The 16,480-nt window shown below is 33.6% G+C and overlaps 1 protein-coding gene across 1 annotated transcript; it reads left to right on the forward strand.

The window, feature by feature from the left end:
• Nucleotides 1-317: 317 nt before the first annotated feature.
• Nucleotides 318-16,200, forward strand: LOC144965223 (casein kinase I-like). Its single transcript, XM_078900326.1, has 8 exons — nucleotides 318-755; nucleotides 3,929-4,035; nucleotides 4,249-4,375; nucleotides 5,532-5,630; nucleotides 7,908-8,126; nucleotides 8,953-9,027; nucleotides 10,699-10,915; nucleotides 14,997-16,200. The coding sequence occupies exons 1-8, from the start codon at nucleotides 633-635 to the stop codon at nucleotides 15,011-15,013; spliced, it is 984 nt and encodes a 327-aa protein (XP_078756452.1). The 5' UTR covers nucleotides 318-632; the 3' UTR covers nucleotides 15,014-16,200.
• Nucleotides 16,201-16,480: the final 280 nt, after the last annotated feature.

The following is a 16,480-nucleotide window of genomic DNA, read 5'->3' on the forward strand; positions in this document are numbered from 1 at the left end:
TTGCAATTAATTGCTTTGATTTAGAATACCGAAACCGGATCTTCTTCTCTTTTGTATACAGTTGCTATACGCGCTCTCTCATTCCCTTGACGACATTAGTACAATTGGATTGGATACGCTATTATCAAATAATTTTTAGAGGTAGAAAATAATAATATTATTAAGAGATTGTTCTACAAATAAATTGATTGCATTAAATGAAAAATTTATTTAAAATATGCGACTTTTGACTGGAAATAATTTGAAATCAACATTTTCCCTAGCTTCCAGACCAGTATTTTGGAAAGGCGAAAGAAAATTGTATCCTATAATGCAACAGTGTTCTGTGTTTGTTGTCTCCGTAAAATGGTGTCACAGTAGAATAAAAAGTTATAAATAGAACAGTTAGGTGTGTCCTCAAGAACAGACAAGAAAGAAAGAACGAAAAGAACCAAAAAACCCAAACAAAACACATCTTTCGTCGAGTTTTTACACCAAATGCTGCTAAGTATATCACTACTGACGGATACTGAAATAGTTAGGAATGGAATAAATTACACACCTCGAATAAGGCTTGTACTTGTATCTAGAGAATAAAAAGAGTGTTTCCTATGATCAGAGGAATCTGACAGGACAGTGGTCACAGTCACAACATGTCGACTTCATCCGCGTCGAAAGGCGACTTCAACATCAATGGAAAATATCGCCTGGTCAGAAAAATTGGCAGTGGTTCTTTTGGTGATATTTATTTAGCAATCAACATTCAAAATGGGGAGGTAAGGAGTAAGGAGTTTACCAGTTTTCATTTTATATTTAAATTCAAGTTAGGTGCCACACTGTAAACCTAGATCTATCTCAATCTTCTAGATAGTACTTAGTAGTCCTATTCTGATTCTACTGAAAACTGAATTTTTGATATTTTTCTGATTAAAATTTTTTTTTTTTTTTGTGGTGGCAAGGGACATTAGATTTAGATACCCAATTAATAACGATAATTGGCCAGATAGTTTGTTACTGTCACTGTCATTAAAAGAAAGGACTGACCACTCTTTCTTTCTATGATTCTATGGCATGGTCAGTTCACATCAGACATTGACTTTTGGCGAGTTGTGACGTACTCGATAACTGATAACTTAATCTGGTTTTTATTTGTTCCAATCTACTCCAATATCGAAAATTGTGTTTGTACACATCAAAAGTTACTTCATCTGAAAAGGCAATGTTTTTAATGAGTTGTCTGTTTAGGACTTGCTGTGCAAAATCAACTCGTACTGACTAATCACGTCCTTCCAAAGCATGCACAAGACAAGATTTATACTTTCGGGCTATCTTGTTTACTGAAGACATGCTTTTACAGTACAGTCTTAATTTTCCACTTTTTGGCGGACTTCCGTCTTTTCCAGCTTCTGACTTTTTAGCCATTATCTGATTATCCAAATTTGACTCCTGTGTTCATTTGAATGAATTCCGTAGATACTACTAGTTTACTGACGTCAACCCAGACAGGTTGGCGCCAAGCGTCAAAACTGACACAAGATGAGGAATCTTGTATAAGATGATGGTCGACAGGATAGGGGAAAGTGATTGAGCGAGATGATGTTTTAGGGACTTTTATTTCTGTACATGGCAAATCGCTTTTTAAAAAAATCCATCTTCTGGAACCGGGAAACACACAAACATCTTGGAAGTGAGAGGTAGGTTCATCGAGCCTCTAATGTCACGTAGACATCTCTCGTGTCATGCTATTATTTATACTGTTATTTCAAAAGGTAGTACCTACTTGGCTTTAACCAAAAGCTAGGCAGTATATTACTTTTAGCCTACTGCCACCACCTGCCCTGGTTTCGAATTTCGACCACGAGCGATGTACGGTTTCGAAACCATCTTTCGAAACCGAAACCGGAACCCCCTCTAAAATTCATATAACATTCTGATTCTGGTAGAGTTGTCTCTCTGATTATAGTGAAAAAATACTATCAGTAAAACGGCTGGGGAAGCAAAGAAGGATTGGCTAATTTTGAATTCAGTATTTTTTTCTATTTATTTAAAATTCATGACTCTTATAATTTGTACCACCACTTAGTTGCAACAACCAATAAGTTCTAGCATAAGGCATGAAAATGGTATGACCTTTGAGGCAAAAATTTATCATATCTTTATATAGTGGAAAAGAAACATTGTTGGTGAGATACATGTATGGATGAAATGATATTTATTGATAATATTTTCCTTAAAATTAAAATATAAATATTTTTCTTATGCTGTGTCATTTTGGATTTAGTTTGAGTTCGACCAACAGATGCAGGGAAGGGGGGGGGGGATGGGGATATAAAAAATGTTCAGACTTCTTGACTTTCGACTGTTAAGAGCACTGCAGGCTCAGTGACTCATCTTTTAGCCAGGCTCAATGACTACTTGGGTGTTTCGTCGAATAAGGTAAGGACTTCACTGATTAGCCTCTTGAGAGCGCAGTCTTCTTCCTCTTTGTACTGCTCTGGTGACTGAACCTGTTGTTTTAAAGTTGTTTACAAGGCTATAATTGTGTTCCTAACTGGGGCTTATTTTTCTTGTGTAAATTTCCTCTTCACACGTTATTGATCAATTTTCATGAAACCATAGGCATACCATAGCTTTCTCATTGTTTTCAGCCATTTTGCCATCTTTGTTTTGTTTTCATAAAAACTGCCGTCACCAAGGGTTCCCATCATTGCATCAAACCTCATAATGCTATCGCAATCATCAGTATAATCAGTAATGACGTCATGCACAAAAGTATTTTACAGTGTCAATGCAATGTTCCAAGTTGGTATCCTTAGAGTGACATATTAAATGAAGTAAACTTTCGAGAATCATGTCGGACTAAACCAAAATAAATTATGATTTATATCAAAGTTACCCTTTTCTCTCAGCCAATGATGCCAAAACTCCGGTTTCACCAGAAAAAAATCTGGTCTTGAGCAAACATTTCCGGGTTACAGGCAACATCCGTCAAATTCAGGTTTGATCAAATTGTTCCAAGGATACCCATCCAACCACCACATCATCATCACTACCACTACTACTACAACCACCATCATCACATCATCACAACCACTACTACTACAACCACCATCATCACATCATCACAACCACTACTACTTCAACCACCACCACCACCATCATCTCTACCACTACTACTACAACCAACAACACCACATCATTATCACTACCACGACTACTACAACCACCACCACTACCACTACTACAACCACCACCACCACATCATCATCACTACACCTACTACTACTACAACCACCGCTACCACATCATCATCTCTACCACTACTACTACAACCACCACCACATCATCCTCACGACCACTACCACTACAACCACCACCACCACATCATCACTACGACTAATACTACAACCACCACCACAACCAGCACATCATCATCATTACCACTACTACTACAACCACCACCACCACCACCACCACCACATCATCATCACTACCACTACTACTACATCCACACCACATCATTACTACCACTACTACTACAACCACCACCACCACATTGTCATCACTACCACTGCTACTACAACCACCACCACTACAATTATTACCTCTACAACCTCCACCATCATACATCATCATCACTACCACCACTTATAATGTAAGTAAGGAAAAATATTGGAGTGGACGAAAAGTTTATTTTAAACAAGATTTGATCTTGACCAATGGCCTCTACTGTAAATCAATGAAATTTTTCCTCTTATTTTTATTATTATTCGTTTTTTGGGGGGGGTTATTTGTGGACCAGAAATTTCATTTAAAGTTATTTTCATACCCAGGGTTCCTCCAAGAAACCAAAGAAGCTCCACATTTTTATGAACTCCCAAGTCATTGTATTATTTTCATTTAGTGTTTAATGCAAGGCGAATAAGTGTTTTTCAATAATCTTCTCTAGGAAGTTGCTGTAAAGTTGGAGTCTGTCAAAGCCCGTCACCCGCAGCTTTTGTATGAAAGTAAATTGTATAAAATTCTTGCTGGTGGAGTAGGCATTCCTCATGTCAGGTATGTCAAAACATATTTCTTGCAAATATATATATATCAAATTCATGTTGTAAAATTGATACATTTCTGTAGTCTGAAGAATTTCAACTTACTGATTGTAATCTAATCTTAAGAGTAGAGTGTCAACAATAACCAATTATGATTTTATTAAGATAGATTATTATTTATTCTTTTTGTCGTTATTTAATTTGTCTTCTACATTTTGCCTGAAAGGTTCTTTGGTCAAGAAAAAGAATATCAAGCACTTGTCATGGATTTGTTGGGACCTAGTTTGGAAGATCTGTTCAATTTTTGCGGTCGAAAGTTTACAATGAAAACCATTTTGATGTTAGCTGACCAGGTAAGGTTAACATTTATTTATAAATGGTGAGTGGTTGATAAGCAATATGATTTAAAAATTTGTTGTTGTTTGTTTTGTAATTTCAGTTGAGAATGAACTAATTGGCATGCCATTGTTTAGTTTTTGTTTTAACTTTTTAAATTTTTTTTTTCTATATAAACATCCTTTTTTGGTGGGTTGATGTGGGGGTTGGGGGGGGGGGGGGATACTAAATTTCCATGTTTTAGTTGTTAAGATAGTTGCCACTTGGTATGCTATTATTTATCAGACCAATTAGACTACTCGCTTCACTGACTCCAGGCATGTGCCATACCAGTAATACCAGAGCTCGGGTAAAGCAAACAAGAGTTGCGACCTCTTGACCTAGCATCTCAACTAAGTGATCCGCTGCTAAACCACTGTGTGTTATGTAACTATGATATTGAGTAATTTTGGTTTGAGTTGGACCGATACATTTCCTCCTTTTTGACAAATTGCCATTATCATCACTGATATTTACAGTAATCGTTTTCACAGCAAAGAAAAATGGGCCTATAACTCTTTTGTGCATCTGACAATACTAAACATGTCTCAGCAAATTTAGAAAACCTGTTTGTTTTTGTTTTTTAATATTTTCATGTCCTGTAATGGTCTGGCAAACTGAGCTATGAAACTATAATGCGCTACTTTTGGTGATTTGGTAGAATTTTGTAACACTGTTATGATTCCGAAATAGAAGGAGAGAATAATGAGGTCTTTCTAAATTTAGTGATGTAATGAAGGTGGATGACTCACGGGCATGTATATGTGACTTTTCCTTTGAAGATGGGGAAAACCAGATGCAAAATATAATAATAAATAGAATAATAAGTCTTTGAAATCAGGGAAAGACTTAATGGACACCATGTAATTCAAAATAATCACTTGCATCTAGTTTTCCCTGTAAGCTCCAGATGCAGTTTCTCATTATCATAAGCATAAACTCAATTGCAACATGTTTGACTCCAATCTCTGAAGTCATTCTTGAATTTAAACCAAATTGAAATTATGGTCACTTGCACTTTCAGAACCAGATGCTGACAAAATCATGCATAATTTATAACTAAGTGGAACTGCAATGAGGAAACTAGTCTGCATGTATTTTTATCTTTCCTTTTTTTTTTTCTTTTCTTTTCAGATGATAAACAGGATTGAATATGTGCACAACAAAAATTTTATTCATCGAGATATTAAACCTGACAACTTTCTCATGGGTATTGGTAGACATTGTAACAAAGTAAGCATTTTTTTTCTTTTAGAATTTATTGTGTTTCGACAGTTTCATGTTTTTATTTTGAATTTGTTTGTTTGAAATAATTATTGTTTACACAAATAAATTATGACTGTGATTGATAAAGAAGTACTCATTGTGATGAAACTGGTTTGAAACTTGTTAATTTACTAAGAAGTTAAGAACAATACTAGTTTTGAATTTTAACAAATTGTTTCCTTTATTAGATTCAGCTGATTAAATTGTTGTCTAATATACATATTATTTTGAGTTATTAGAAAAGAAAATGACAGTCATTTATTATTTGGAAAATGTCATGGACAGCTTGTTTGTTTTCCCATCGTAAAATGATTTTTTACGAATTAAAAGTGTCTTTTCCTTACATTATTAATGTTCTTGAACGTTTAGCCTATGATTGGGCTTTCTATTTAATTTCAGGGTTGAATTCTATAACTTGTGCCCTTAAAAAAATTGTAGTAAAGCTCACATTTTCCTTCTTCTTTTGGGCGGGGTCTTTTGACCTACCATGGTGGGCAAGAGGTATGTTGTGTCTTATATCCTCTTATATATGTTTTTCGAGTTGCTTTCTGTCTTCGTCTTGGAATGGGATTACTTGGTTTTGTTCCAGCCCTGGCTGGAGTCCTTGACTGGAAGAGAAGCAGTCAAATGTATAGTTATAGTTTTGGGAGATGATATTTTTCCTTGTAAATCATCTCCCTGTTATGTATTGTTTGTTATGTTGTCTGTAAACATTTGGTAGTGGGATATGTGCTGGTGTCTGGAAGAAACTTTAAGGTGATCTCAAACTAAGTACATTGATGGTATGCTCTTGGAATCTACATCTGTTCTCTATTTGAACCAATCTTCTTTTGTCTTACTTTTTATTGGATGCTTTGATTGTAAATCTAGAATACTTGGCTTTTCCATTTTCTTTTTACTGGCGCTGATGTGACCTAAGTTTGTCACAAGTGCCGTAAAACCCTTAAAAACAAAAACTTCTTCTTCTTCTTCTTCTTCTTCTTCTTCTTCTTCTTCTTCTTCTTCTTCTTCTTCTTCTTCTTCTTCTTCTTCTTCTTCTTCTTCTTCTTCTTCTTCTTCTTCTTCTTCTTCTTCTTCTTCTTCTTCTTCTTCTTCTTCTTCTTCTTCTTCTTCTTCTTCTTCTTCTTCTTCTTCTTCTTCTTCTTCTTCTTCTTCTCTTATTATTCTTATTCTTCCTCCTTCTCCTTTTAAGTCTGGCAACTTCAATTTTGAAGATTCCTCAGACCACAGTATTTTCTACCATTGGAGATGTGAGACTATTCCAGTGTCTCTCAATGTCGGTTGTATGAACATGTACAAGTGGGCATCCACTCTTGAGTGGGAAACCATAAACTTGGATAGCTTTCTCTTATTTAGTTGAATATTACAGAGGGGTAAATGTTTTTTTCAACGTTTAGGCCTTTGTAAAATGTTGTCACTTTGTCATGCTTTCTTCTTTGTTGTAGCTGTACAAGATCTAAATCAGTTTCATGTTTTTTTGGGGGTTATTTTCTTTGTTGTTTTGATTTATAAATTTCACTGCTCTGTTTTGTATTTGTCTGATTTCTTGGATTTCTGATTTGTAGTGATGATCCCAGACAGAGCTGCAATTTTCCAGTGTAGGTGTCACAAAGATGTTGTAGCACTTCAATTTTATTTCTCTCCTGCTGTCGTACAAGTTTCTTCTGAGGAAGCCAAAGTAGAATTTGCTTTGTTGCATATGTTTGTTACACGATCTTTCCAATTTAGTTAGTTATTGTTACTCCTAGATATTTTGCTTTGCTCACAAAGAAGAATCTAGTGTGGTATTATGTGTTGTGTATGTTGAATGTATGATTTTCTTGTTTGTTGATTTTAGAACCTGGCACTTCTGAGGATGGAATTCCATGCTATTTTCAATTTCCCAGCATTGTAAGCTAAGTTGGCTTGAAGAATTTCAGTGTCACGTTAGTTCTTATTGTGTGATATATAAAACTGTCATCTGCAAACAATCTCAGTTGGGTTCCAAGTATAAGTGATTTAGATTAAGAGCAAGAGGGGGCCGAGAGCTGTACCCTGAGGAACACCAGACATCATTTGGGTTGATTCTGATGGCGCACCATCCTCTACTCATTAAATGTTAAACAATTACTTTGCCAAGTCAGGATTTTTTTGTTTGTTTTCGTTTTTTTTTGTAAATATATAAACCAATCTACTATGCCAAACAGATTGTTAGTCGTGAAATGAAAAATAATTTTTTTTTATAACTTAAAAAATTTCTTTCAGGTGTTCATAATTGATTTTGGACTGGCCAAGAAATATCGTGATAATCGCACACGGCAACATATTTCATATCGAGAGGATAAGAATCTTACAGGCACTGCTCGTTATGCCAGTATTAATGCCCACTTGGGAATTGAACAAGCAAGACGGGATGACATGGAATCATTGGGTTATGTACTGATGTACTTTAACAGGGGATCTTTACCATGGCAAGGTCTAAAGGTAATTTTTTAATATTTGGGCAATCACAGCTGTTCAGGTTTGGCAGTTCCTTGTTTAAGATAACAAATTAAAAAATATTTTTGCATTTATGAGTAATTTGATGGAACAATCGATGAAAATAGAGACACCATTTTATAAGAAAACATTTGAAAACTTTTTAGATCATTCTTCCAACTTAACTTCCAGATTATGATTTTTTTTTTTTAGCCAGTTTAGAGGAAAGATGGGGAAAATGTTATTTCCTTTTACTCAAAAATGGCTATGTGACTAAAGTGCAATCTTTTTTATCCCTCAGCATTACGTCTTTGAATGTTTAGATGTCTAGGTGTTCAATATGTGACCTTTAGCTCAATTTGTTGGGGTCAACTAGATCCAAAAATTGAATTTACAATATTATCCTTATGAAACGTTTGGAAGGAAAATAAACCGCCTGCTTAATATGAAAAAAAAATATGCCAGTTAGTGCTCATACTTTTATCCAGCTAGCTCACATTTATGCTATTAAGCATCAACCTGTTTAGGTGTTGGTATTATTATAATGCAGAAGCCTGCTACATATTACTGTATGTGTGTGTTTGTGGGGAGGGGGACTCAAAACAGCATAATATATTGTAACCACTATCTCCATATCCTGTATCACACTTGCTATGATTGTGTTTTCGATTAAATAAAAAAAAATATATTGACAAGAGAAGAGCAATGAAAAATTTTGCAAGGGGTAATAGGTTTTATTTGCTCATTAAGTTGGGTAAGGTAAGTCAAAATCATCAGAATTTTGTAATTTGTATGATTAAATAAAAAACCCCAACAATTCTATTCTTTATAGGCAGCTACAAAGAAGCAAAAGTATGAGAAAATCAGTGAAAAGAAAATGTCTACACCTGTTGAAGTCCTTTGCAAGGTTAGTTAAAGCAATTTGTCTTTTTTTGTTTTATAATAATTAATTCTCCACCGAAGCTCATTATTTTCGTAAAATATATTTTAATAATAATTAAATCATTTATGGGTCATTTATGAATTTATCTCTCAAAAGAACTTTACCTAGAGTGCGCACTAATTATGTGATCTTGTTTGTCTTTTCAACTACTATTTTGTCAGTTGTTTGTATCTTCAACAAAAGTATAGCGGTAAAAAGCTGTTATCTAACTATGGATTAAAGGTGAAGATTTTCAAATGTTGGTCATAAGCAAGGCAGACTGTCTTTATCACATTTGTACCCAGTGGTTGAATAAATAATCTAAATTATTTTACTTGCATGCAGTGTTCAGTCCCATTCACTTACAATCACAATGTGATGAGTTTGAAAATTTAATATTATAAATGACAGTGTTTTGGTTCACCATCTACTTAATAGAAGTCATCAACATTTTGATTGCATCTTTACCTAACAATGGTGTTATTTTCCCATTTATATTGGTTCATGTTTCAATAGTTCTGAACACAAGCCATCTTCTTCAGGTGTTCTTTTGTTGTTAAGGCTCTTGGCAGCATGTCTTATTTCTCTAAGTGTGATGGGTTTGAATAGCGGTTCAGGTTTTCCTTCAAATAAGTTATGTGTTTTGCATCTTTGTTTTATAACTTTGTTTTGTAGAATTTTAATAATACAGCAACTGTCACATTGGGGTCAGTTATCAACTTCCATTAAAAGAAGTGCACAAATCCCTACCCATGACTCACAGTTAAAACAAAAAAAAAGCTACCTCGGGAAATAACATATGCTGACAATATTGACTTTATTGGCCTGAACCAAATCAAAAGTACCCTACAAAAAGATCAACTTTGTGTCAATTTAGAAGAATTACGACTGTCAAGGAAAGAAGACAGATGGAGGTCAAAAAACAAAAAGAGGGGGCACTAATAGGTGACGAAGATATATTCAAAAAGAAAAAAACTTGATGGTCGTCCTCAATAATCAGGACAACAAAGTAAAAATCAATATGAAGATCAAATTATACAAAGCTTTTGTGAAGTCTATACTTAACTATAACTATTGTAGTTGGGTATTAAAGCTAAGCGAAGAGAAAAACTTGATAATTTCTCCGCAAACAACTGAAGAAAGTCCTGAACATCCAATACCCAATGAAAATTGACAATAAAGTAGTCTACAGCAAGTGCAATGACAAATCTTTCTCTCACAAATTTAAGAGGCCTGATGCAATTCTTCGACCATGTTCTAAGAAGAGACAAATAAATACCAGACCACTAAAGACAATTTACTCTGTGTTAAGCAGAGACCTCAAACACATAAAATCTCAACATAAAATAGATTCAGCAAAAGACCCTGTTTCTAAGATGTATGGCAGAAGACCATGGAAGATTGAGAGATCTCACACAGGTTAGAAGAGGCAGCCAAGGTGTTCCAATCGCATGACTAGGAGGCGAAAAGTGCTAAAGTCAAAAGTAAGTAAAAATTCATGTAACACTATCACAAAATAAACCCAGATTAATCACTTGATCCTGTTCAGTGATTAATCAGGGCCTACTATCTTTAGTATATTTCTTGATAATCGAGAGCACTTGATTACAATTGATTTTAATGTTTATAGGCTTTCATTTGTTTCATTCCCCTCAGGGCTTCCCAGCTGAATTTGCTATGTACCTGAATTACTGTCGAGGCCTAAGGTTTGAGGAGTCTCCTGATTACATGTATCTAAGGCAGCTTTTTAGAATCTTGTTTCGCACACTAAACCACCAATATGATTATGTCTTTGATTGGACCATGCTCAAACAGAAAGCTTCATCGGGTTCAGGCTCGGCTATTGCCATGTCCAGCAATATGGCCACCAATGGTAAGTTAAAAAAGTGATGTATGATAGACTGCCTGAATTAAAAAATCCCGAAAGTGAGAGTATTGGTTTGAGATTAATCTGACAAACCAGACTTGATAATGAATGTTTTTGACTTGAACTCATCTTCTGCCAATGATCAAAATGGTTCAAGCCGTTTTATAATTTGAGATGATATGTCTTGGTCACCTCTGCTCTTGTCTAACTAGATGATATTCTTTTGATTCATTATATATGTATAATAAACTGTTAAATATGGGTTGTTTTTTGTTGTTGGATCATGTAATCATTTTGTGCTCAGTCCTTGAGTGCTGAGATTTTTTTACTACGATAGACTGAATGGTATTAAGTTAAGAAGATGTCTTGAGAAATAAAATAATAAAAATGATAATAATAATAATAATATTAATAATAATAATAATAATAATAATAATAATAATAATAATAATAATAATAATAATAATAATAATAATAATAATAATAATAATAATAATAATAATATAATATACTGATATAGTGGCGATTAATCCACTGACAAGTGCTCTATGGCACTTAACAATCACTAAGACTATATAAACTATCATACACGAATATACGTGCATACACACATACACCTGCAGACTCAAACCCACATTTGGAAACTTCTACGCAAACTCTTTACATACACATTACTATACCATCTACCCTGATTTAAAACATATAAAGCACATTAAGTGTCAAAATAAGCTCTTCTAAATAATTCAGTTTTCAATTTCTTATATGTATCTAAATTATCACTGTTTTTGGTATTGTATGAAAGGGAATTCCACAACCTCGGCGCTATTACTCTGAAGGATTTGTTGTAAAACAAAAAGACTTAGAGGGTACCTCTGTCATAAGATGCATATTTTATCTTAGTGATCTACCAGGTCTATAATGAGACACAAGTTCATTTAAGTAGGATGGTGTCAGACCACAGAAGGAGCTATAACAATAATATAAAATCTTGAACTGAATACGCTACTTCACCAGTAGCCAATGCAGAATTTCCAGAACAGGGGTTGATATAGGATTGATATATCATAAAGTAAATCACTGAAGTGAAATCAATCTTTCCAACTCCTTTCACAGTCAAGTAACCTTATGTGATAAAATTGAGGTAAACTGCATTTAATATTAGTGTTTGATTTCTTTTACTTGCTAACAGAAAGTTAAGTATTTTCGTTTTTTTTATTAAGTAATTTGTAGTAATTTTATTTCATCTTTTTCATAATTTGAATTGTTCCAAATGTTCTTTGACTTTAAAAACATGAATTTTGATTATTTAAGACCAAATATTTTATCGGTCAAAGGCTTTCTGTTCATTGTTCGTGTGCTTGTTCTGAATGATATGAATTTATTTGAGGGATAAAAGTGACTAAAACAAACAAAAAATTGGATGAATTTTTACTATTACATTGGTGATTGCCTAAATGCCTGGTGATTAGGAAGCAGAAAAAACCCCCAATTGTTTAGGCGGAACAGTCATTGTGAAAAAAATAGATTAAGAGCAAGATGAATACCTATATGAACATTTATATCATGCATTTCAATTGGTTCACAATGATCATTGCACTCCACAATTTTTATTTGCTCCACGAGCAGGCCATTTTTAATCAAATTTTCATTTCAAATGGTGCAAGTTGTCTACTGGGCATCCTTTTTTATTGCATCACTTAAAATATCTGTCACTGTCCAAAGCCAGGTACCTAGTCATTCACATCTCCTGTGATTTGGGTTAATGCGTTTTAAGCGGACATGTGGTAGCAAAAATAAAATTTTTTAATTTTTATAATAATGATGATACATTTAATAACAGGACATGAAAAAATATTCACCCGCTGCCATGAAAATTGAAATGGTTTGGCAGTCATCTTGGATTATTTCGATTTTTAAAAAGACAAAGGCTCAAAAACAAATGGTCTAATAGTGTGGTGATAGGTTGTTGTATTATTGGTTTTCGTGTTTAACTCCAGAGGTGAAATTAACATTTTTTTAAATTGACAAATTCCACAACAACAAAAATCAAAACAAGTTATTTTATTCAGAATATCAAAAGATTAAAAACTATGGGTGTTAAGTGTCAAAATGTAACAATATGAGAAAAAAGCGGTTAGTTCAAATGGGAAGTTTAATCCTCCCTTTGTGGTAGCTGTCAAATGTGGAAATTTTCAAATATTTGGTTACATATACATTGATGTAAATCATCTTTTAGAGCTTAATCTACACTTTCCAATGATGTATGACATGAGAGTGCTGATTTCATGGAACTGGTGTTTCTGAGAAATGAACTTTGTTAATGGAAGATGTTTTTTTTTTTATGGGGTTGAGTTTAACCCATCTTTGGACATGTTGTGAAATTAAGCAATTTTGATCATTTTTTCACGTTCTGACTTGAACTTGTACAAATTAAAAGTTTGATGTTTGAAGTATAAATGTAAATAACTCAGTTATGATAAATGGTAAAATTATATAGCAATGACTATCCCGCACAAATCTTTGGGCCTCTTTTTCGCTCAAGAAGTGCCCAAATTCGCGACAAAATATGGGACGAAGCCTTTTCGTGCATGCTATTTTAAAGAATTAATTACGACGCTGTTTATAATTGAATATGACTGAAAGTTGGCACACAGTTAGAAAAGAGGTCATTTTAGATTATGTCAAGCGACAAAACTCGTACGATTACCGGAAGACCGTTAAAAATAGATTTTTACTCTTTGGAGAACAATATTTCTACAACTACAAAGAGGAGAGATTTTGTCGCTCATAAGGTTAAAAACGCACATTTCTTCTATTTATATTTCAAATTTCATTCGATTTTGATAAGTACTTTTCCCGTATTCTCACAAAACATCAACCCAATTTGCATTTCAATGAGTGAAAATATGGAGACGGCCATTTTGCTCCACCATTGCGCGACACGAAAATGACGTGAGCGAGGCAAGGCTGCCAGGTGGCCAGACTTTAACCTGACCAAATTCGACTTCAAAAGTGGCTAAATAGAAAATCATATGGCTGTCAATATTGATATAGATAAATGTCACTGAGACAAACATAGATGAATAAAATGTTAAAAAAGAAACAAAATTATATATTTGGCCACACACGTGGCCATCTGGCAACCTTGTTCGCGACGACGGATGACACAAATTCTCGCGCGCTTTTTTAAAATTAAGGTATTGTTTCATTATTATGTCATAGGGATAGTAGATTAACACATTCTCTCTCTCTCTCTCTCTCTCTCTCTCTCTCTCTCTCTCTCTCTCTCTCTCTCTCTCTCTCTCTCTCTCTCTCTCTCTCTTCTCTCTCTCTTCTCTCTCTCTCTCTCTCTCCTCTCTCTCTCTTCTCTCTCTCTCTCTCTCTCAAATAAATACTAGAACTAACATAAGCCATGGTCTCACGGGACTGATTGATAATAATTCAGCAGGCATTTTTCGTGTCATTTGTATGGGTTGTAGACACAAGATTACACTTCCGAAAAGTTCCAAATGATCAATATTATGTATATTTTAAAACAAATTTATAGTTGACCCTAGCCATACAGCTCTAAAACTATACAAGTTAGAACTCTTCTGATGTCTTCATCATATTTTCTGATAATTTTGCCATAAAATTGCCAAGTTTTAATATCTCATTCCACGTATTAAGCGAGATACAGGCACAAACCAGGATAAAACGCAGAAAAAGCGTCCCATATTTTCCGTATTTTTTTCTCTTTGTGAGTCATCCAAATAAATGACATCTTTGAAACTGCATAACTTTGTTATATATTAATGGATTTTCAAAATTCAAAAAGATTTTTACTCAGTGGAGATAGGGCTTTGATTTAAGAGTAGTATTTCCTACAAAAATAGAAAACAAAAATTTTTCATAGTCATTGCTAAATTATAAAATTGTCATTATAACTTGATGCCTGTTATATCCAGACATATTGTATATGGAGTCCACTGTACATTAACAAAAGAAAAAATAAATTGACTTTTCTTTTTCTTTTTTCTTTTTTTTTCTTTTTCAAACATTTAAAAACTCAAATTGAGAATATTTCTTTTCTTCTTTAATTCCACAGGAATGCGAATGAATTAATCTGGAAAGCCCTTATTCAGTACTGATGATGATATTTCATATTGGTTTCATAGGGAATGGACATTGTGTCATAACACCCACAGTTGTCAAGCAAGTTAAGTTTTGTTCACGTCACCTTTGGTCTATCTCAGATAATCTTTGTATATTACAGAAGGGTTGTTGTCAAAATAGTTACTGCAGCATATCTTTCAAAACAATTAATCACCTTGAAGATGGGCTCGAATTTTTTTTTAATGTATATTATTTTCGTTTTAATTATGAAATTATACTTTTGGGAGCAAGTAAATTTCTAATGTCATAATTTTAAAAATCCCAGTTCTGAATTTCTTTTCTGAAATAGTCTGAATGGTTTTTAACCTTTAAATAACCATTTTAAAAAGTGGTATAAGAAATAGATTATTTAAAGAAATTATTGCCAAGTTCATTTTGTCAGTTCTCAGTATTTTCTTTAATCCATCAAAATTGGATGTTAGTAATGAGGATAAATTAGATACCATAGACTACCTATTTTCAGGGTTTAGTGATAAATCTGTATTTTTTCAAGTGTTTTACATGAATCTTGACAATTAAGGACACACATTGTGTGTGCTGTTAGTTTTAATAATGTTATTTAATTGTTGTGATATAATATAAGATCGATCATCATGGTTGTGCATGTACATATTATTCTGGTAATGTTATATGATATAATTTTATTGGCTGAAATAAGTTTTGAAATGAATTTTGTATCAAAAAATTTTTTTTAACAGTTTGATTAAGTTATGTGCAAATAGATTGTCAGTTGTACTTGACACATATTTCTTTCTCATTGCAAACTCTGAAACTGTGGTTGCCAGCTATCTCATTTATGCTTAAATTCCATGTGATATTTTGAAGGGAATTCCCAGTTTCAGCACATCTGGCACCTTTGCTGTAAACATCTTTTTATCGCATTCATATATGTTCTAGTCTGACAAAATGAATTGGAAGCAACTGGAGCTATAGGGAATGAGATTAGCGGAAGAGTAGCATTCCTTTATTGGACGTAACCGGCGGAGAAGTTATTTATAAACAAACGATCTTTTAGTTTTAATTTGTAGTCTACATCATATTTTGTTAACATTTCATAATGAAGAGAACTAAAGAAAAGATCTACGTTGATTATGCATTTTTGTACAGAAATATGAATAATAAATTTTCTATTTGTAGCGGCTTGGCTTGTAGTTGGTTTGTTTACAAATAACTTCTTCGCCGGTGATGTCCAATCAAGGGACGCTACTCTTCCTCTAATCTCATTCCCTATTTATAAGAAACAATAAATAATTTCCTATCTCATGTGTATTAAAATGCAATTAATTTTGTCCCTAATTAAGATATTAAAAAAAGTTTATGCTTTCCTTATAAAAGCTTGTTTAAACTTTCTTAATCATTATCCTGTATTCAAATTTTCCAGACTACCGATTTGTCTTGTCAGGTCACCATATTTGT

Source organism: Berghia stephanieae, chromosome 2 (assembly GCF_034508935.2).
Source record: "Berghia stephanieae isolate SIO BIC M18660-M18661 chromosome 2, UCSD_Bste_1.3, whole genome shotgun sequence".
NCBI classification, from domain to species: Eukaryota; Metazoa; Mollusca; class Gastropoda; order Nudibranchia; family Aeolidiidae; genus Berghia; species Berghia stephanieae.

Coding starts and splice junctions, on each gene's coding strand:
- LOC144965223 (XM_078900326.1), top strand. CDS start 633: ATGTCGACTTCATCCGCGTCGAAAGGCGACTTCAACATCAATGGAAAA. Junction 5,631..7,907: donor TTGGTAGACATTGTAACAAA/GTAAGCATTTTT, acceptor AATTTCTTTCAG/GTGTTCATAATTGATTTTGG. Junction 8,127..8,952: donor TACCATGGCAAGGTCTAAAG/GTAATTTTTTAA, acceptor TATTCTTTATAG/GCAGCTACAAAGAAGCAAAA.